The following is a 20989-nucleotide window of genomic DNA, read 5'->3' as shown; positions in this document are numbered from 1 at the left end:
TAAATAAAAAAGCTTTTGAGTAACAAAACAAGCAGTGAAGACAATGTGATAGAAAACACAGTAACATTATGGTGAATAGGGATTATATTGCATTATTTCCTCCTCTCTCCTCTCTCCTCAACTCTCTCAAGCGCGACTTCAGATCTGATACATTCACCAGCGTCCGGCGGCGAATGTGAGCGCGTGCCGGTGCCGGTGCCGGTGACTCCTCTCCTCCCTAATCTGGTTTTTATTTGCTTCGCCGGTTGACTCTCCTCCTCAATTGTCTTGTTGTTGGCTCTGGTTCAGTGTGTCTTGCCGTCAAGGTTTCCGCGCGTGAGGTTCTCTTCTGCGGTGGAGACTCAACTAGTCCTGGTGTCGTGACGCGGTTTAAGCCGGCGGAGTTGGCTTTTCTAGGCTGAGAGAGAGTAGATCGTGTGTCCTCTTTTAGATCTCTCTCTCTCGTGACCTCTGAGTCCAAGGTTCTGCGGAAGGTGCGTTGCATTGATTTTGCGGTGTTGTGGTGCTGCTCTTGTCCTATAGTGACGTGCGGCTTCAACAGTTGGTGCAGCGAGTCTCAACGGCGTCGTTAGGGCTCTTCTCCTCTTTGTTGAAGTCAAAGGTTGCTTCAGGTTAGTCGGAGATGGGTCGCGGGTGTGGTGTGCAGTCGGGGATGACACTGCTTCCGGGTCCGACTCATGTAGGCGTACTGAGTTGGTTGTTTAACTAGTCGTCTATGGCTGGTTAAATTCCACTTTGTAAGCCTTTCCGATTCATCACCTTGTCATTGATTTGAGTTCTCCGGTGGATAGCGGCAACTTCTTCATCGTAGTTCGGGCTCTCGAGTGTGCGTTTATTTGGCTCACTGTTGACTCCGGTGATCCGTTTGCAAGTCACAATCACGTCTCTTTGGTTCTCGAAGGCGACAAGAGAGGTCCCTACCTTGGTCTCGGTCGTGGCGGAGTCGCTCTTGTGTCTTGCTACCATCTCAGTGCTGGTGACGAGTCACTTGATTCCTCATTAGTAGTGTAGCTTGGCTGTTTGTGCAGGTCGTTAGAGCCCTCTCAGTTGGTATTTGGCTTAGAGGTCAGTCCTGTTTGGTGTACAAGTTTGTTGGCGGCAGTAGCAAGCTCTCTGCTTGGTTGGGAGGCGGTTTCAAACGCTGTGTACAAACTGAGCCTTGGTGGCGTCTGCAAGGCTTCATGGTAAGTATCCGAAACACTCCCCTATTCGTCGTCTAGTGCTTCATGGATAGTGACTGTTATAAGCTCGATGGAGTTCATTGGAAGCTAGCTACTCTGAAGACGACTCGGGAACTCCCGGCATCCGAGGCAACAAGGAGAACCTCAGATTCTCGGGATCCTCGTCATTGGTAGAGAACGTAACCAATTCTAAAGAATTTCAGAAAACGAACTAGTGGAATGTGCCGGGTTTAGTGGGCAGGCGAAGCTAGTTTGTAATAGTTTTGACTTTGGAAATTTTGTTCAAAACCTCTGTTTGTAACCGAAACTAAATTCCCGATTTTCGGGTTGAATTAATATATTTTATATTAAAAAAAACATTATGGTGAATATCAAATGGATGGATACATTAAAGATCAATAACACTTCTTGAAAAGGGGGGTGAATATCAATGGATATTAGCTTTTCCTCTACAGATTATTATGTAACTGAGGTTCACTGTGTTTTTTTGGGTCGTTAAGTCATTATATTATATCAGTCAATAAGACAGACCATCCGTTTTTCCAAGAGATGGGCCTTTCCCAGATAAGATGGATTATTTTTGTTTTGTGCCTGAAGAAATGGTTATAAATAGAAATGGTTACATTCATAGACATTTTTTGAACTTGTAATATCATAATAATACACTTCTCACTTTGTACACACTTTCTCATTGTTCAAATACAAAAATACCGTCTAAATAGACCATTAACTATCATTCTCTCTCTCCCAACTGAAACACAAGCATAATGTAGATTTCAAAAAGAAAAATCAAACCACCGCAGTGAATTTGTGTGGAAAAGGATGCGACCAGAGTGAATTCATGTGGCTTCGAGGTGAGAGGTGGTTGATGGTGGAGCTGTGGTTGATGGTTGAGAGTTAGAGTAGAAGAGAAGATTTTTCGGCGGCGTGAAAAAGGAAACAATGGATGCAACCAAAGTGGATTTGTGTGGATGGTGGCTTGTGAGGTGATTGTGTGGAACTGACGAAAGTGGTGGTCAGAGGACAGTGGGAAGACATGACAATGAGGATTTGAGGGTGTAGATTTGACGGTGTAGAGGAGGAGAAGATGGATGCAATCAAAGTTGATTTGTGTGGCTGGTGGGTTATGAGGTGGCTGATGGCGAAGCTGACAGAGGCTGTGGATGAGAGCTTAGAGTATAGAAGAAGATCTTTCGGCGCGTGGAGGAGGAGACTGTGGATGCAATGTCGCCGGTGAGTTGCAAGGTGAGTGTGTGGACACTACAAGAATTTAAAATAAACATGAAACTATAGAAGGATGTATAGTTTTGGTGACAGTGGTGGCGACTGAAAAAACAGAGATGCTAGTGGTTATGGAAGAAATTTTGACCGGAAAAAATGGTGACGGTGCTGGCCGTATAAGAAACAACTAATGGTGATGGCTTTTGAAAAAATGGGAATGATGGCGGCCATGGAAGAAACGGCAACAGTGGTAGCCGTGAAAAAAACGGTGACAATGGTGGCCGTGAAAGAAATGGCGACGGTGGTGGAAGATCTACAACGAAATGATAGTTTACAAGAAAAAACGGATTTGAAAAAAATAAATAGATCCAAATAAAGAGATAACATGAGTAGAATGGAAGGAGGAGAAAAAAAATGAAAGGAAGAAGAGAACGCAGAAGAAGAGAAAAAAAAAAGAAAAATAAATAAGAGACAATTAGGCCAAAATACAAAAAGAATGGCATAATTAGGTATATGCTATGAAAATAATAATTTGGGCCAAATAGTTAATTGAGATGAAGTAAATATACATATTTGCCATTTCGCAAATCTGATAGATAATTTTTGTTATAGTCCTCTAAGATCTTAGAACATGATTATCCCATGAAATCCACTTGCATTTTTTAATGATTATTTAATTATATAAATGTACTTAAGTGGATTAAGAATTCTAGTTAAAAAATTCTTATTTTGAGTGGTCAATGAGAATTTTTTAATTAAGAATTCTTAAAAAAAAAATTAAAATTTTTAGAAGAATTGAAGAAGATCACTTACTCAATAAGAAGAAACATAAACAAGAAAACCTTACTTGTTGGCCTCGAGTTCATCTTCTTTTAACCTCATTTTTGCAGCAGCAAGGTTAGCATGAGGGTCCCGAATCCGCACACCACAAGGTCTCGAAATGGCATCTTCCATAGGCACGCCTTTACAACATCTTCTTTCCCTAGTGCGATCTTATCATACTCATCTTCTTCGTCCTGCGTCAAGAAGCAAAAATTTCAAGCCGTGAAGAATTGTTTCAATGGTTTATGAATTAAAAAAAAATTTGTTTCACATCAAAAGGTATAGAAACAATGCTCAGTATAAAAAAAAAACGAGATGTTCTCCTACTAAGCCTACGACTGTTAACAATAAAAATTGAAAATTCAAGAACCTTCAATTGGAAACTGATACGAACCTTTTAATTTGCAAAAGATCTAGAAAATTTTGGCTACCATTTCTCTTAACACTAAGCTAAATCTCTCTTGGAGATTAAAAGTAATTCAAACTGATACGAACGTTAGTCTAAATCTTTTAATTCTTCATGTGTGAACAAAGGTTCATATCAAGATCATTGTGTTGAAAGTTCACGTACTACAAAACCTAACGATCTTCCAGGCTAATGATATGAATACATATGAATTCAATTGTTCCCTAGTTTTACTCAAGCGTTTCCTAACTTGCACAATCGTTACCTAACCAAAACAATTTAAAGAATAATTGATTATACCTCATCATCGAGAGTACGGTCAAGGCCCATGGATGCCCTGATGCTCCAATCATCATCCTCATCACCAAAATCCTCGTCACCACCTTCCTCACCCTCCTTCCGATCAGTGCTCGAGATCCTCTACTGCCTCTTGTCGCAGCAGCGGCGCAGAAGACGTGGAGGTAGTAGAAGACGTGGAGCGGGAGAAGGCGAGAAATTCGAAGATCCTCTTGACGCGAGACTGGAAATCTTCGTCTGCCATCGCAAATCGATTTGGGGGAAGAAAGGAAAAAAAAGAATCACAAAAGCCGACACGTGTAATAAGAGTCCCCTTTGCGATCGGTTCCAAAAACGCTTAATTAAGGATCGATTATCCTTATTTCTTTCTTTTTGATTTACTTAAATGCCTTCTTTTGTTTAAAAACCCATCTTAGAAACTGCATTATTGATGCTCTTAGGCTGTATTTCGTAGATTTGCAATAGATTTGGTAAATATATTTTTAGTTTTTCTCGGTTAGCGAGGAGGTGTAACAAGAGAACATATATGAGAAACTTAAATCTGGACCATATATTTCTGAGCAAAACGGTGCATTAAATAACGTATCCACACTTAAGATTTCCCAACTTTACATACAAAAAAATATAAGCAGGAGAGATGCTTAACCTTCTTTCTCTTCGTCTCTATAAAATCAAGTAGCCAGAGAGTCAACTTGGGTCATTAAGAAACAAGTAAAAAGTCAAAAGGAGCTTTTAAGAAGGTAGCTGAGTTAGAAAGGTATGTTTCGATTTAAAATCTTCTTTTTGTAGACTTATATTTACTACTTCATATGTACTTTTCACCAACCTTCTGCTTTGATTTCTGATTCCTTCTTTAAAGTACAATCTGTGTCATTTTAAAAAAATATATATATATAGTTAGTTTTTTCCCTTTTTTTGACAACTGACAACGGATTTTTGCGACACGTGTCATCCATGTAATTTTTTTTACATTTTAGATCCTTCTTTTTTTTAGGTTATTGCAATTTGGCCAAGTACTTTCTAATCGTACACTATCGAATCCTTTTTGCACTAACTATTATCTTATAAAGTTTTATAATTTATTTTATTGTTCACTAAAATTCAAGATGAATAAAGAAAGAAATAAAATAATAAAAATATATTTTCCATATTCAATTTATTCACAACTAAAAATAACATAAACTTTTGTTATTTTATTATTTTTATACCATTTTCTAATATTTAATTTACAAATTATATATTTATTTAACTATTAAAAAAATAAAATGATCAAACTAATAAGAAGAAATTAGAGTGCAATACATAATCTAAACATCGGAGTTTTCAGGGCAAGGCTGGTATAGTACTTTATCGGGGTTTGATGGTCTGTTAGGGGCAAGGAATGTAAGAGCATGTCTTTTACCCCTCCATTCGGAGGTAGAGGCATTGATTTGGGCAATGGAATGTATGAAGAATTTAAGACAGTTTCAGGTAACGTTTGCAACAGATTGTTCTCAATTGGTGAAGATGGTTTTGGAACCAGAAGAATGGCCAGCATTCGAAAGCTATCTGGAAGACATCAAGCTTATCAAAGGAATTTTCCTCAATTCAAACATCGTTCATGTACCTCGGACGGCGAACCTTCGGGCGGATAGCTTAGCACACAGTGCTAGGAAACAATCGTCCTTTGTCGTTCACATGAATGCGGAGTTACCGATTTGGTTTACAGAGTCAATATGAGTCTGTAAATGTTTTGCTGTAAAAAAAAAAAAATCTAAACATCAAACTTCCCCAGTCACAGAGAAAAAGCAAAATACCATAGTAACACTAACTCAATAGATGTTTGGAACTGAAAAAAGATAAGAAGACTAACCTATCTCATCTTACCATAGAGTGTTTTGGCAAAAACAAACAGATGTCAGAAAAAAGTAAAAAGATAAAATTAGGGACAAATCAATCTCCGGAATACAAAGGATCACGTTCAAGCACCAGCGCAAAAAACCAAAAAAACAGGTTAGAGAAAGAATAATCATCGGAAGAACAAAGTCACAACGAAACAAAAAAACGCATGTCTAAAGCACCAGAATTACAACCACCAGCTAAGAGATAAGAAGCACCTCACAAACTAAACAAGCACATACAAGGCTTTCATGCCACCGAGGAACCACAAAACTCTGAATAGAAGAAACCAAAGCTCCAAAAACTAACTCTGCATACCTACACCAAGAAATGCATGAGAAGAAGATAAACAACTTGAGTGGGGAGAATGGAAACCAACCACCAAGAAACCAAAGCTTAACCTTGAGACCATAAACAAACTTCCAAGCGCACAAAACATACACAAAGAAAAACACTATCAAAACTTGGAGTAGCAAATATGGAAAAAGGGAGAGCCAACAGAGACGTGATCATCGATGAAAGGTGCAACAAGATGAGAGAGCAAAAAGATAAAAAGAGACAAAAAAAAAATCAACAAACCGTGGAGCCATCCTCGAGCTATGAACAAGAGCATAGAAGTCAAATCACAAAAAACAGATCTTGAAAACCAAGACGAGCAGAGACTATTGACGGCAAACCAGCGAAGAGGAAAACAACATCAATGACAACTGAACTTTGACCCAACCTAACGAGATTTAGTTTCTAACCTTAACCAAAACCTAAGGAAAAAATGACCAATATTGACCGAAATAACATACAACGCCGTAACAAACAACCACACAACATGGAACTAATATGCCTGATCTATTAACAAATACCAGATAATCTAACAAAAAAGAAGGTGAGGAAAAATAAGAGCACGGAGGTGAGTCTTTTCCCAGTGATGGTGAGAAGAACTGCACACTGGAGAGGTAAACGAAATACATAGATTGTGATGGCTCACGGTCAAAATATGGAGGAGAGTGCAAAAAACATCTAAAAAGAGTAATGTAAAAATTTTAAATACAATTTTGACGCCGTTAATCTTAGAATCAACAAATGGCTAAAGACAAAGTTATAGAAATTAAATATGTTTTACATCAGAAACTCACTTCACCACTAACAAGTAGTATAATACATATAACAACACATTATTAAAAAGACAAACACATAATATATTAACTTATTACCTACTACTACATAATATAATAAAACATCAAATAATGGTCTTCACAAATAAATATTGAACACATAATCACATCATCCAAAAATCATATTTAAGAACAATAAAACAATATTCCGCGCGAAGCGCAGACACCCCTATGTTGGTAATAAACCTTCATATTTTTAAAGATTCAGTTCATATGACAAGAGGATATGGATTATAATATCTTCACCTACGGATTGCATAATCTTTTAGCGTACCGCAAGGATTCATTTTATATGGGCATAATTGTCTTCATGTTTTGCATAACAGTACTTAACAGTAATACATAATGGTAGTTACCTAATTACACCTAAATCTACGTATAGAGAGTGCAATTTCACAATAAATAATCCATTTTGCTTGTAATTTATCCATAAATCATTAGACCTGTCAAGTTGAGAACAAAAGTAAGAGAATTTTTTACATTTAGAGACACTTTCTCATATTCAAATTACACTACAAGACATTTATCACTTGAAACACATTTTCTTTTGTCAAAGACTCTTATGACCCTAAACTAAAGAGAACATCTCTTCTCTTCTTATTTCATTTCATTATTTTTCTTATTCTACTTTATGTTTTTATTTACTTTTATCTCAAGTTCTAAAATATATTAAACAAAAATAATTGTCATAATAAACTATATATAAAATTCTCTATCTTTTAAAATACATTTTCATATATATATATATATATATATATTAATGTGTAAACAAACCTAAATGTGGACGTAGATACCAAAGCGTGGATAACTGTACATGGACATCTTAACAGAATTATAAACTATTTGTGGACCTAGACAATATTCATTCGATTCCATTCATCATCTCGGGATTTAAATTGAACTTTAATCAAATTTAGATCCATCCACATCATGATAAAGCGCAAATTCCTTAGATCAGAAATCTTTGACGTTCAAGATCTATTACTCTCCGACAGAAGGTAAACGCTTCTTCTATTTTTCTCTCCGCTCATACTCACAGTATCATTTCTTTCTCATATTGATTGAAGTTTAATTGCAGATAATTTATCAATTGAGCTGAAGAAACCAAATGCTTGTGTTGGAGATAACAAAGTCCGTATCCACGTTTTATGGTATAATTTTAGTAACATGAGTCCATGTCCACATATTGTTGTATAGTTTTATGGAATCAAAATAGAGAGTTTGTCCATGTTATCTACTATAAACATATTAACATCACATGTCACCCGTCCATAAATCACCCAACTACGCATCACTCGTCCACAAATCATCCATCCACAAATCATCCATCCACAAGTGTCGTTTCCATTAAAAAAAAATTGTCCATAAGCTATCGATGGTCCATAACAAAATGTGTCACATGTAAAAAGTGTTTGCATGTGTAATTATAATAAAACGAATGGCTGTAAATGAACAAGGGCAAAAAAATCTAATAAGTGACTTGGGAAACGTGAATGTGTCCCTCGAGCAACGAGTGTTTTTACGTGTAACAAAATACAAAAAAAGTGTCTAATTACGTAAACAAAAGAAAACTATTTAGATGAATTATTAAATAAAAAAAACTTAAAATATTCAAATTCACCACTGTAAAAGCGTGGAAATTGGGAATTAGGGTTTCGGATTTCTGGGTTAATTTAATTCGGATTCGAGCTGATCATGGAGCTAAGCTTGGTCGCTCCGTTACGCTTTCTCAACCATCTCCGTCGAAGTCTCCGCGGCGCTACTCTCTCACAATCCTAATTTTCGAAGACGTAACGTTTCGATAAGCGCTTGATTCTCTTTTATCTTAAAAGAAACAGTTGCATCTGTATTTGTACGGTTGCTGTTGATTCGCGATGAGATCATCGGGCTCTCCTTCTGGGAGGAAGAGTAAGAAGCTCGCCGCGATTTGCGAGGAGGAGTACAACAAAAACCACGGAGAGCCGAAGGACAGAGACGCCGCTCCTGCTGCTGATTCCGAGCTTCGGCGGAGCTCTAGGGTTAGGCGGATACCGTCTATCCTCGACGCTTCTCCTCCTCCCGCGAAGAAACGGCGCCGTTTGAATAGGAGTTCTAGGGGGAGTAGTAGCAGTAGAGTGGTGGAGGAGGAGAATGACGATTCGGATAATTGGAAATCAAGGTTGAGGTCGAGGTCAAGGAGGAGGAACGCTGGTTCTCAGGCGAGAAGTGTTGTTAAGAGGAAAAGAAAGCTCGTTTTCGGAAACGGTGATGGTAATGAGGTGAGAGATAAAGCTCCTAATGGTGGGAAGCTGATGAAGGGTAAGAAGCGAGTGGGAGTTAAGGAGTTTGAAAGTTGGGAAGATGAGGAGAATGAGTCTGATAACAGTAATGCTGAAGAGGAGAGTGCTAGCGAGTCTGAGGAATCAGCTGATAGTGAAGCTGCAGAGGAGGATGAGAAGGTGAAGAAGGCTACCAAAAGATCAGTTGTTTTAGAGAGTGAGGATGAAGCTGAAGTTGATGGAGCGGAGGCTGAGAGCGAGGATGAAGCAGAGAGTACTGAGAACGAGACTGAGGATAGTGCAAGTGAAGCACATGGTAGTGCAGAGAAGGAAGGAAGTGAGGTTGAAGGTAATGTGGATGGAACGGCAGCTGAGACTGATGTTCGAATGGAAGAAGTGGAGAAAGAGAGTGGGGATCAAGTGGAAGGATTGGAGAATGAGATTGAGACGGAAGTTGAAGGAACTGAGAGTAAGGAGTTGGGTGCAATGGTTTTTGAAAGTGGAAATGGCACTGGTACACTAGGGGATGGTAGTGATGTTGCTGATAATGTTAAGACCAAACAAGGAGATACTTTAGATCCTGAACTACTACAGAAAGCTGCCATCGAGGTTAATGAGAGTTTGAAGCAGAGCGATGACACTGGAGAGCAAGGTGCTTCCAGAACAACATCTACTGATAAGGCCAACGATAAAGTGGGTGAAAGTGTGGAAATGCTTGACGAGTTGCCTATTCAAAATGAAACTTGCAACAAAGTAGTTGACTCAGTTTGCACTTCATCAGATAGACTTGGTAAACCTCCCTTCAAGCAAGCCAGACGCTGTGGTTTATGCGGAGTTGGTACTGATGGCAAACTCCCGAAGAAGTTGATACAAGATAATGGTGACAGTGACGTAGAGGCACATAGCGGTTCTTCATCTTCAGGGGAGCCAAACTATGATATATTAGATGGTTTCGGAGATGAACCTGGGTGGCTTGGCCGTCTATTGGGCCCTATAAACGATCGTTATGGAATTTCTGGAACGTGGGTTCATCAGCACTGTGCCGTATGGAGTCCCGAGGTAACGTGTGGTTCTGATTATATGACACAACATGCTTTTTGATTGCTTAGATTCATCTACATGTGCCATACAAAATGTGTGCCAGTATTAGTCTTTATTTCTCTTTTCAATTCTGTGTTTTTCTCACGATTAATCTTTAGTTTTCTATAACGTCTGTTTGGTTGTCATTGTTCCTGAAATATTTTTATTTTAACTATGCTCTCAGCCTCTTACTGTCTTCTTATTTGTTTTTCTTTTCCTGAATCCTGTCTTCTGTTGGCGTTAATCTTCAATATTCTTGTACTGCAGGTTTACTTTGCTGGTGTAGGACGCTTAAAGAATATAAGGGCAGCACTTTGCAGAGGGAGGTCACTAAAATGCACTCGCTGTGAAAGACCTGGGGCAACCATCGGTTGTCGTGTTGATAGATGTCCAAGAACCTATCATTTGGTCTGTTATTACTCCCTCTCTGGTTTTCCTTTCCTCACCTCTGACACATTGGCTAATAAACTTGCAGCTGTAAAACTATTAGTGTATCATGCTCTGACAACTTCTTTGTGGTGTTCTGTGTTTTGCAGCCTTGTGCACGAGCTAATGGTTGCATCTTTGATCACCGTAAGTTTCTCATTGCTTGCACGGACCACAGACATCATTTCCAACCCCATGGTCGTCAATGTCAAGTCAGGATGAAGAAGATGAAAACTAAGAAGATGCGTTTGGAGATGAGGAAGCACTCAAATGATGCATGGCGTAAGGATGTGGAAGCGGAAGAAAAGTGGTTTGAGAAGTGTGGAGACGATGAAGAATTTTTAAAACGTGAAAGCAAGAGACTTCAACGAGATCTATTAAGAGTGGCGCCTGAGTATATTGGAGGCTCTGAATCTGAGAACGGAAAAGCATTTGAGGGATGGGATTCTGTTGCTGGGCTTGAGGGTGTAACCCAATGTATGAAAGAGGTTGTTCTTTTACCTTTACTGTATCCAGAGTTCTTTGATAACCTTGGACTTACACCACCAAGAGGTATCCTCTTGCATGGACATCCTGGAACTGGAAAAACTCTTGTGGTTCGAGCACTGATTGGTTCCCTCGCTCGTGGTAATAGACGGATTGCCTACTTTGCCCGCAAAGGGGCAGACTGTCTGGGAAAATACGTTGGTGATGCTGAGCGCCAGTTGAGACTCTTATTTCAAGTCGCTGAAAAATGCCAACCATCCATCATATTTTTTGATGAAATTGATGGCCTTGCTCCCAAGCGGTCAAGGCAGCAAGATCAAACACACAGCTCCGTTGTATCCACATTGCTCGCTTTACTAGACGGCTTAAAGTCGCGTGGCTCAGTGGTTGTCATAGGTGCAACAAACTACCCTGATGCTATTGACCCAGCATTAAGGAGGCCTGGGAGATTTGATAGGGAGATCTATTTTCCACTACCATCGCTCGATGATAGAGCTGCAATCATCTCACTCCATACTAGAAAGTGGCCTAAGCCGGTGTCTGGATACTTGCTCAAGTGGGTTGCTAAAGAAACTGCCGGTTTTGCTGGTGCGGATATACAAGCTCTCTGCACGCAAGCTGCCATGATTGCCTTGAATAGGAGCTTTCCTTTGCAAGAATCTTTGGCCGCTGCAGAGTTGGGAATCTCGAGGAGTAATCGTGTTGCTCTACCATCCTTCTCAGTTGAAGAAAGAGATTGGTTGGAAGCTTTATCCCGCTCCCCACCCCCATGCTCTCGTAGAGGAGCAGGAAAAGCAGCTAGCGATATATATTCTTCTCCTCTTCCTGTTTACTTGGTGCCTTCTTTGTTACCATCACTGTGTTCTTTACTCGTTGCTTTTCATCTTGAAGAGCGCATCGTGCTGCCGCCTCTACTTTCCAAAGCTGCGGTTGATTTCAAAAATGTGATCTGTTCTGCTTTGGGCGACAAGAAGATAAATGATGATTGCTGGTGGTCTCATGTTGATAGCCTTCTCCAGGACGTAGATGTTGTAAAAGATATAGTTCAGAGACTTTCTTATGCTGGGATACTAGATGGAGGATGTGACTCGGTTAGATCTGTTCCAAGCTCCCCTGGTGCAGGCGACTGTAGTTTGGGTTCTGCGCAGTTCATGGTACACAGAGTCCGCCGACATCCTGGGTTGGGGAATGCTCCTTCAGAATCAATGAACAAGTCTGGGTTCCAACTGCTTATTGCTGGAGGACCTAGATCTGGTCAACGTCATCTTGCTTCTTGCATCTTGCATTGTTTTATTGGAAATGCGGAGATGCAGAAGATAGACACGGCGACAATTTCACAAGAAGGAAATGGGGATCTGGTGCTAGGCGTAACTCACTTATTAAGTACGTCTGTTATTAACATTTCATTACGTACCTGATAATGATATTTAAGCAGCTACATACTTTTTTTCTTTTAGTCTTTCGTTGATTTGCTTGGTTCTAGTCCATCTCCAGATTACTAACTGGTAAATCTGTCCGACCTGTAGTGAAATGTTCTAGCAGGAAATCATGTGTGGTATTCATGCCAAGGATTGACTTGTGGGCTGTAGAGACAGAAACTCCACTGAATGAGGAGGTCGAGTGTGATGATGATTCTTTAAAAGAAAATTCTTCTCCCGTTCGTCCAGAAACAGTGGAGAAAATGGAGTTGCAGTATTCTTCTCGAGTTTCACATGCTTGGAACACATTTCTTGAGCAAGTAGAATCATTGCGAGTTTCCACAAAGATGATAATTCTGGTATGCTTAACTTCTTACTTAATTTGTTTCTCCAATACCTCTCGTATATGCTTGTTTAGTGTACTTTCGGATAGCTTTTTTTCTTGTATTTTGTGAATATAAGCCTTAGTTTCGTGTACTCTTCTTTTTCAAATCTCTGTGCTCCCTACTTTGTTGATTAGAAGTCTCTGAGAAGAGTATCAACACGTGAGACTAAATCCTTTTTTTCCTTTTTGGTGATAGGCTACTTCTGGCATGCCCTACAAACTCCTGCCTCCTAAGATACAACAGTTCTTTAAGACCGACCTATCAAAGGAGTATCAGCCAACTAAGTCAGAGGCTGTTCCACAATTCACTGTACAAATTGCTGAAAGTTCTGACCAAGACATGGCCATTGACTTGTCTGCTACTGAGTTGTCAAGGCGGGCAATCCAAGTGTTTCTTCATTTGGTGCATCAGGGAACCCATACACACTATGACGTACCGAAGACATACGAAAGAGAGGATCCTGACCAGGATTGCAGAGATCCAGCTTATCAGAATAATACTGATCATGTTGCAGGGGAAGAAGTAGGTATCAAATCAAAACCTCCTGAGGATTGTTCTTTGAAAGTGCCACCGATACCTATCAGCATTACTGCGAAACCGAAATCAAGCTTGGAGTTAGCCGTCTCTACATTTGGTTATCAAATTCTACGGTATCCTCAATTTGCTGAGCTTTGTTGGGTGACATCAAAGCTTAAGGAAGGGCCAAGCGCAGATGTTTCGGGTCCTTGGAGAGGATGGCCGTTTAATTCGTGTATCATTCGTCCTCATAATCCATCAGAGCAGAGTACTACTGCTTCCGGTTCCAACAATGTTAGAGGCAAAGATTTATCTGGCACTGCCAGGGGCCTCGTTGCTGTTGGATTATCTGCGTATAGAGGAACCTATACATCACTGAGGGAAGTCTCTTTTGAAGTAAGGAAAGTTCTCGAGCTCTTAGTTGGGCGGATCAATATGAAAATCGATGCTGGAAAGGACAGATGTCAATATATCAGAATTTTGTCTCAAGTTGCTTATCTGGAAGATCTGGTTAACAGTTGGGTTTATGCAATGCGAAGGTACGCCTTGATATACTTTGTTTTTATGTATGTTTGTTTCTAAAGCTTGCTGTATATCTAACACAATTTCACTGTTTACAGTTTTGAATCAAATGCTCAAACAGAGTCGATGAATCCATTGTCGTGTTCTGTAGCTGATGCGACAGTGAGGGATGAGCCAACTGAGCAAGGAACATCTGATCGATCAAAAGGAGACCTGAAAGAAGATACACAAAACATCAATTGTCCAGACCCTAGAGCATCTACGGATCTTACCGACAATCATCAGCCAGTTGTGGAGATTACAGACGGCTTAGTTTTGATCAAAGAGAATGGTGATGATACTTCGAATTCTGCAATGTTGATTGAGGATTCAGGAGTAGTTTCCTTGCATCAGACTGTTCTCCTTGATCTTAACTCTCCTGCAGCCGACCATGAACAGAATGAAACCCAAACAACAGCAACAGTCACTTGTTTGCAAGAAAAAGATAATTCCGAAAACAATCACGTTGGATCTGGGGAATCAAATTCTATCTCACAAGAAGATCCCAAAAAGTCAGCCGACTCAAGTAATGGTGAAGCAGTTCATGGCTTAGAATCTGCAAACAGCATGCCTGAACCAGTCAAACAAGTTGAAATAACTGCAAGAATCAGTCCTCTGGATGACCCTAGTTTAGTTTGTTTTTACCGTTGCTGCCCTCAGTGTGTCTCCATCCTCCAAGATTCAATGCGTAAATTAGTTACTCGCGAATTGAGACTTGGTAGAAGCCACATCACAACAGAGGGTATACATGATGCGGTTTCTTCATTATCAGTGGAGCTTATTGCTGCTGTTAGGAAGTTCATCTCTGCCAGAAACAATGGTGGCACGCAGGAAGTAGAGGTTGAAGAACGTGATGGAAACTCAGAAAAGGAAGCGTGTCCTTGCAAAAGCTCACCTAGTAATAATTTTCTTGCCTCGGCTGAGTGTTGCAGTCATTCTGCTGAAGAGCAAGGGAGCTTGGATAAAGCAAACGCATCTCCAAGCGCTAAGAGTTGGCTTGAACCAGTATTCGTTTTCAGGGATGGCATATTGGTTCCGGTATGTACGGAAGATGACTGCGCTTTGCATTGTAGATATGATAGTTTATGCCTTAGTTCTCTCGTAGAGTTGGTTGCAACTGAGATGAAGCCTTTTTGATTGGTTGAGTTTTTAATCTTTCGTCTACTCAAATCAACTGGTTTTGTCAGTGATTTGCTGTTACAGACTGGTACATTTATCTTAGACGCATGAAAAGAAAATCCAGCAGTGTCATGGCTCAAGTTTTCCATCCCGTGTTTGGCTGCTGATTAGTTTCTTTCTCTTGAGATTTACTGTTGCTGTGATTAGCCTAACTTCTTTGAACTATTATTATTTTTCTCAACATTGTCAACTAACTCGAGATACGCAGCTAATTTCACACTCTATACAGCACTAACTGTCAACTAATCTTGGGGTAAAAATTCTCATGTATAACCCATAAGAGCATCAAAGTCCACCATATTATAGTGACTTTCGTTTATTGTTTGGGAGTAATATGTTCCTCTGGATAGATCAATCTTAGTACTGATAAGATTCCCATACAAATACATGGACAGCAAACAACTTAGTTTGGTATACTGCAGGTTGCAACGAAGACAACGTCCAAATAAAAAAAAAACCTTTGGATGTCTATACAGAAATTTCAAGTTTTATTTTTATCTGAATCTAAGCATGATAGATCTAATTTACAGAAAACTCAAGACGGAGAAAAGCATTTGTTTCTCCTGCGTGTAATTTCTAAAAAGAACAGCTGCTAAGGAGCTCTGCAGGTATTTATTATTGTCACTCCTACATATATAGTTCAGAGCTCTAGGACCACCTTGCCCGGAATCTCTTTCTTCTCCTTGGCTTCATGAGCTGCTACAACTTCAGTTATCGGAAATGTTTTTTCCACTGGTATCTTTAGCTTTCCTGCTCCAACTAACCGCTTAATCTCAGCTAGACCTTCAGGATCAGCCCTCATATACGTCCACCAATAGTCTGTATTTTTCAGTTCAGTACAGTCAGAGACTCGGATAAATATTGAAGAGAGTAATTCAGGGAGAGAGAGAGAGAGCAAGAGATCTATCATATACCTACTCCATGAGAATACTGATATTGTATCTTTTTCTTCGCTAAGAATGAAGTTGCAAGCGGAAGCCCGACAACAAAACCGTATCTATCAGTCAATGATGCAGCCTCACCCTTCAACAGATAAATGCAAAAGAGAAAAAACTTAAGCAACCAAGGTAACTTGTAGCACGTAAAGCAGAAGAAACACAAGACAATGTTACATACCTGGAGAGTCATATAGTTTCCACCCTTCCTCAAGAAGTTTATGCCTATTCTCTCGGTTTCAGGCCGACCAATAGTATCCAACACAGCGTCAAACTTCCCTTTTACCACCATCTCAATGTCCTGTACATGAAACAGATCAAGGTTCATGACAACATAATCATGGATCAGCAGAGAAAAAAGCGGCTAGTATCAGTACCTCGGTTGTGTAGTCAACAGCTTGCTCGGCGCCAGCTGCTAGTATTCTCTCTCTGGTCTGACCCACACAAGAAGCTGTAACATGACACCCAGAGGCTACCGCAATCTGGATTGCAGCAAAACCCACCGCTCCTCCTCCCCCAAAAACTAATACCCTTTGTCTGCAAATAGAAAGGTTTCAAAGAACACGCTGGTGAGTCCATAATAGTACACAAGTAACACGAAATCATCTGTGTGACATCTTGAAAGGTGAATTAGTCCTCCAATTCATACATACCCTTCGAGAATCCGCGCATTACTCTTCAAAGCACGCCAAGAAGTCAACGCTGCAAAAGGAATAGCACTTGCCTCCTACAAGCAGCAGACAAAAGAACATCTGAAACCTCTTAACCGAAAACAATCAAACGTCTAGCCAATAAAGGCCTAAAACTAGAGAGGTTAAACGGGTATATATATATCTACCTACTTACCACATGAGAAACTGACGCTGGCTTCTCAGTGAGTTCCTCCTCAGAAAGAACTCCATAATCAGTATAAGTACCTCTCAACGCAGTAGGATGCAACGCACCAAAAACTTCTTGCCCTACTTTAAACGACTTAACGGAGTTCCCAACTGCAGCAACTTCGCCACTAACATCACGTCCAATAATAATAGGTAGATGCGGCTGAAATACAGAACGCCCATATCCTGCTCGTATCTGAAATCACAACATCAATCTCACTACTGTCACTGTGAGAGCATGTTTATCCGGGATCCTCAGTGAGGTTCTTAATGCGTGGGTCCCCACAAAACGCTTAAGGATGGGTTACAAAAACTACTAACTAAGAACTGATTTTAGTGAGTTTCTTATGCTGTTCACGGGCCCCACTGACTCGTGGCGGCCAGCGATTGGTTTGATTTTTAATTTTTTTTTTGCTTAAAAAATCTGAAAAAAAAAGAGAAAGCAGCAAACATTCTCAAACACCATCATCAATTGCAGATTAGCATTTCGAGATTAGTTTCATACGTAAGAGATCTCAAATCTAACCGATCACTGCAATCCTAAACCCTAATTAACGCAAACGAAATCAAAAGCGGATCAAGAAGAGAAGACTTGCTCTGCAATCAAGAGGATTGACGGAGACAGCTTTCGCCCTGACGAGAACCTCGTTGGGGTTGAGATTCGGCACCGGAACATTCTCCCGGAGCTCTAAAACCTCCGGGCCGCCGAATCGAGGCAGCATCACGGCACGGCAACCGGTGAAGATGCTCCGAAGAGAGCTTAATCTCGCCGGACGGAAAATCGATACGGCTTTTGAACTACCGCGAAGTGATCTCATCCCTCGCATTTCTCCGTCGTCTTCTTCGTTGATGCGAAACTCTCTGCTTCTTCTATTTTAAAGCCTCTTCTTTTTTTTTAACAGAGAAACTGAAACTTATGACGTGGCAGCAGTAGCGTCCACAGAGCGGGTTTATTTAACGAACTGTACATGCAAGTTGTAGCTTTTGTTCCAAACCGGTTCAATTTGACTAGACATTTCGTAAACCAAGTGCAATTTTATCAATTTCAATCTGTGAATTGAGAAAATTGAGCTTAGATCAGTGGAAGATAAATAAGCTTATACCATCGTGTTGAACTTGGTATACAACAAGATGATACATTTTAGGAACATGATGCTAAGTAACAAGTAAGAGTAAGGATTACCAAACCTCATGATTATCAAAGGACATGAGTATTTGGAAAGGGAAGTCCGGCTATAAGCAGAAATTTTCTACTCAAGAAACTTGGAAGCAGTTAAGAGTAAGTTTTCCTTCATGTTCTTGGGTCTGTGAGATATGGTTTTCCCAAGCTATTCCCAAATATACGTTTATGGCGTGGCTATCCTCTAGAGATAGACAGAATGGTAAAATGGAGTCAATAGATTGATACTACTTGTGTTCTTTGTAAATCTGCGCACGAGTCGAGGAATCATCTATTTTTTGAGTGTGTTTACACGACTCAAGTTTGGGAATTTATAGCAAAAGGTATATTGGGTACCTCCTATACAAATCATTGGTCAGAGATCATGGATATGGAGATTATCAGAGATTCATCAAGGGAGAAGAAGAGTTTGTTCTTTATAAGGTACTTTTTTCAAGCTGTTCTTTATGCGGTGTAGAGAGAACGTAATAAGACCAGGCATGGAGATAAGTTGTTGCCTTTAGAGGCACTTAAAAGAATGCTTGATAAGAGTATCCGAAACAAGATCAGTGTGATGCGCAAAAAGGGGATCAAAGGAATGGAGGAGTTGATGTAATTTTGGTTTAACACTAGGTTGTAAAGTGTGGAGTTTCTTTGAGTTTTTTTCTAAAATAAATAGGAAGCATTTGATGTAATAAGATTTTTTTTATGAATAAATTTAACATTCATTTTTTTTTTGTAAAAGGCTTTCATATTTAAATTGCAATGCTGAAAATAAAGTTACAAGGCTATGAATTTGACATCATAGAGTTCAAAGTAAAGCTTGTGAAAGAAAGATGATTGAAAAATCATATGGAGCTAGAGAATTACAGCATAAATCTCTAAGCATTTGAAAAAATTGAGAGAGAGATTAGCTCACTAAATAACTTTAGTGTTGGTCTCCGTGACGACCTCTGCCTCGGCAGCCCCGGCTTTTGCGACCTCTTACTGTTTGCCACTGCATATCTTGGACCTTCTGAGATGGTTTCAGCTCTCTTCCATGTCGTGATCGTTGGGCCATTTCAAATTCATTAAAATAACCTGTGCAATCACCTGTGAAAGGAGTAAAAGACAAACCTCCGGAATATGGTGGAATATCACTTGAAACTTCGGGTGGGGGCGTTAAAAAAAACACTCCCTGTGGCTGGAAGATCTTCCAAAGTAGTTGTATGGTCTGTATTAAGCGGAGCATTTTCAGACAAGGCTGAATTGCTAGAAGGAGTGGCTGTTGCTGTTGTTGTTGCTTTAAAGATGGTGGCTGGAGTAGATGGTTCTGACTCGGTACTTGTAGGGAGGATCTAAAAAAAGGATGAAGGTGAAGAGGCTAGATACTGATGTAGACTTTAGAGTAGCAATTGATGTAGTAGGTAATGCTTCTATGGCTTGAATGACTGTGGTCGAGACTGAAGTGGATGGGACATGGACTGAACCAATATTCACAGTAGGTGAGGGAGCCATTAAAGTAGGGACATGTTCTGTGACTGATGCAGCGGAAACAACAGGAGTTCCTGTGATGGACGCTACTGCAGCAACTGGAGTTCTTGTGACTGACGCAACGGCAGCAACTGGAGGAGAGACTGTTGGAATAATGGCTGAATCAGTCCTTGCCACAGTAACAGAAGCAGAAATACTCATATCATCTGTAGCAACTTCAGGGACTAAAACAGAAGGGTAAACACTTGCAGAAGCAAGCGAAGCTCCTATTTGATCATTAGACGGATGACTCGAGTTCCTAGGCTGAGCAGATTTTTGCAGACATCTTGAGTCTTTATGGCCTAAGTGTCCACACTTACCACACTTTGTTGGGATCCACGAATACTCTACATCAACCAATGATATAGTACCCCTTTTGTCATTCAAAGCGATCTTCTGCGGGAATTGCTTGTCCAATTCAACTTCCACCAAGATTTTTGCCTCACCCATGAGAGTAGGGTCAAGTCTGGGCTTATTTGTCAGCATTGGAGCTCCCAGGGCAAAGGCAATTCGGCTTATTCCTGGATTAGAGTATAACCTACTGGGGATATTTTTTAGAGTTACCCAAACTGGAATAGTGGAAATCTCTGGAAGAGATAATGAAGCTGCAGGACTCCAAGGAGCTACAAACATCAAGCAATCATCCACATGCCATAATCCCCTCTGAAGAATCCAAGAACGTGTAGATACATCTGGAATGTGGAATAAAAAAGAAGAATCACCTAGTTTCCTAGAAAAGATTCTGCATTTCTTACCCCAAATCCTATTAACTACAACATGAACAAGCCCACCTGACAGAAAAGAACAGCGATGAAACTGGCCAATAATATACTCTTTCTTATTTTCAGGACCATGAAGCAGAAGTTTGCTCGGGATTGTTACCATTGGAGTACCATCTTCCAAGTATGTGGGAGATGTTGTTTTGTAGAGGTTCCTGGCAGATGGGTTCATCTTCTCAGCCCAAGGGAATCGAAGATTTCCATCTTTCTTTACTTCAGGAGTAGGCAATTTTGACTTTGACCAGAGCTTTGTTAGTAACTCTGTTTGTCATTTGTGGGGCTCTAGTATGATTGTTTGCAGAGCGATGTTGGCCATCAGAGAGAGAAGGCCAGTGAACCGGGGATAATAGTTCTTGAAGGAGATTTGATCCAGCTTTATTCAGAACATCTACTGCTGATGGAGAGGATGGATAAATTTAACATTCATTCAAACAAAAAAAAA

The 20989-nt window shown here is 40.1% G+C and overlaps 3 protein-coding genes across 3 annotated transcripts; 1 reads left to right on the top strand and 2 right to left on the bottom strand.

Annotated features, from left to right (window-relative positions):
• The first annotated feature begins 8618 nt into the window (after positions 1–8618).
• On the top strand, positions 8619–15364 carry LOC106334657. Its single transcript, XM_013772973.1, has 6 exons — positions 8619–10291; positions 10580–10720; positions 10849–12607; positions 12751–13001; positions 13224–14083; positions 14165–15364. The coding sequence occupies exons 1-6, from the start codon at positions 8849–8851 to the stop codon at positions 15240–15242; spliced, it is 5532 nt and encodes a 1843-aa protein (XP_013628427.1). The 5' UTR covers positions 8619–8848; the 3' UTR covers positions 15243–15364.
• A 366-nt stretch (positions 15365–15730) lies between these two features.
• On the bottom strand, positions 15731–18006 carry LOC106329102 (reticulon-4-interacting protein 1, mitochondrial-like). The gene is made up of 7 exons (XM_013767692.1): positions 17694–18006; positions 17066–17293; positions 16873–16946; positions 16597–16756; positions 16401–16520; positions 16199–16307; positions 15731–16103 (listed from the first exon to the last, which is right to left on the bottom strand). Exons 1-7 carry the CDS (start codon positions 17922–17924, stop codon positions 15925–15927), a joined length of 1101 nt encoding a protein of 366 aa, XP_013623146.1. The 5' UTR covers positions 17925–18006; the 3' UTR covers positions 15731–15924.
• A 987-nt stretch (positions 18007–18993) lies between these two features.
• On the bottom strand, positions 18994–20779 carry LOC106332449. The gene is made up of 2 exons (XM_013770907.1): positions 20333–20779; positions 18994–20263 (listed from the first exon to the last, which is right to left on the bottom strand). The coding sequence occupies exons 1-2, from the start codon at positions 20717–20719 to the stop codon at positions 19541–19543; spliced, it is 1110 nt and encodes a 369-aa protein (XP_013626361.1). The 5' UTR covers positions 20720–20779; the 3' UTR covers positions 18994–19540.
• Between the last annotated feature and the right edge of the window lie 210 nt (positions 20780–20989).

This window comes from Brassica oleracea, chromosome C3 (assembly GCF_000695525.1).
Source record: "Brassica oleracea var. oleracea cultivar TO1000 chromosome C3, BOL, whole genome shotgun sequence".
NCBI classification, from domain to species: domain Eukaryota; kingdom Viridiplantae; phylum Streptophyta; class Magnoliopsida; order Brassicales; family Brassicaceae; genus Brassica; species Brassica oleracea.
The sequence above is the reverse complement of the archived record's forward strand: the minus strand, read 5'-3'. Positions and strand labels throughout refer to the sequence as shown.

What these genes read in the sequence shown, in the direction of transcription:
- LOC106334657 (XM_013772973.1), top strand. Translation starts at nt 8,849, where the DNA reads ATGAGATCATCGGGCTCTCCTTCTGGGAGGAAGAGTAAGAAGCTCGCC. An exon ending in AGGCGTAACTCACTTATTAA is followed by an intron (nt 12,608 to 12,750) that starts GTACGTCTGTTA and finishes TCCGACCTGTAG; the next exon opens with TGAAATGTTCTAGCAGGAAA. An exon ending in CCACAAAGATGATAATTCTG is followed by an intron (nt 13,002 to 13,223) that starts GTATGCTTAACT and finishes TTTTGGTGATAG; the next exon opens with GCTACTTCTGGCATGCCCTA.
- LOC106332449 (XM_013770907.1), bottom strand. Translation starts at nt 20,719, where the DNA reads ATGAACCCATCTGCCAGGAACCTCTACAAAACAACATCTCCCACATAC. An exon ending in TTTCCACTATTCCAGTTTGG is followed by an intron (nt 20,264 to 20,332) that starts GTAACTCTAAAA and finishes GCCTTTGCCCTG; the next exon opens with GGAGCTCCAATGCTGACAAA.
- LOC106329102 (XM_013767692.1), bottom strand. Translation starts at nt 17,924, where the DNA reads ATGCGAGGGATGAGATCACTTCGCGGTAGTTCAAAAGCCGTATCGATT. An exon ending in AATGCGCGGATTCTCGAAGG is followed by an intron (nt 16,757 to 16,872) that starts GTATGTATGAAT and finishes TTCTATTTGCAG; the next exon opens with ACAAAGGGTATTAGTTTTTG. An exon ending in CTGTTGACTACACAACCGAG is followed by an intron (nt 16,521 to 16,596) that starts GTACTGATACTA and finishes TTTCATGTACAG; the next exon opens with GACATTGAGATGGTGGTAAA.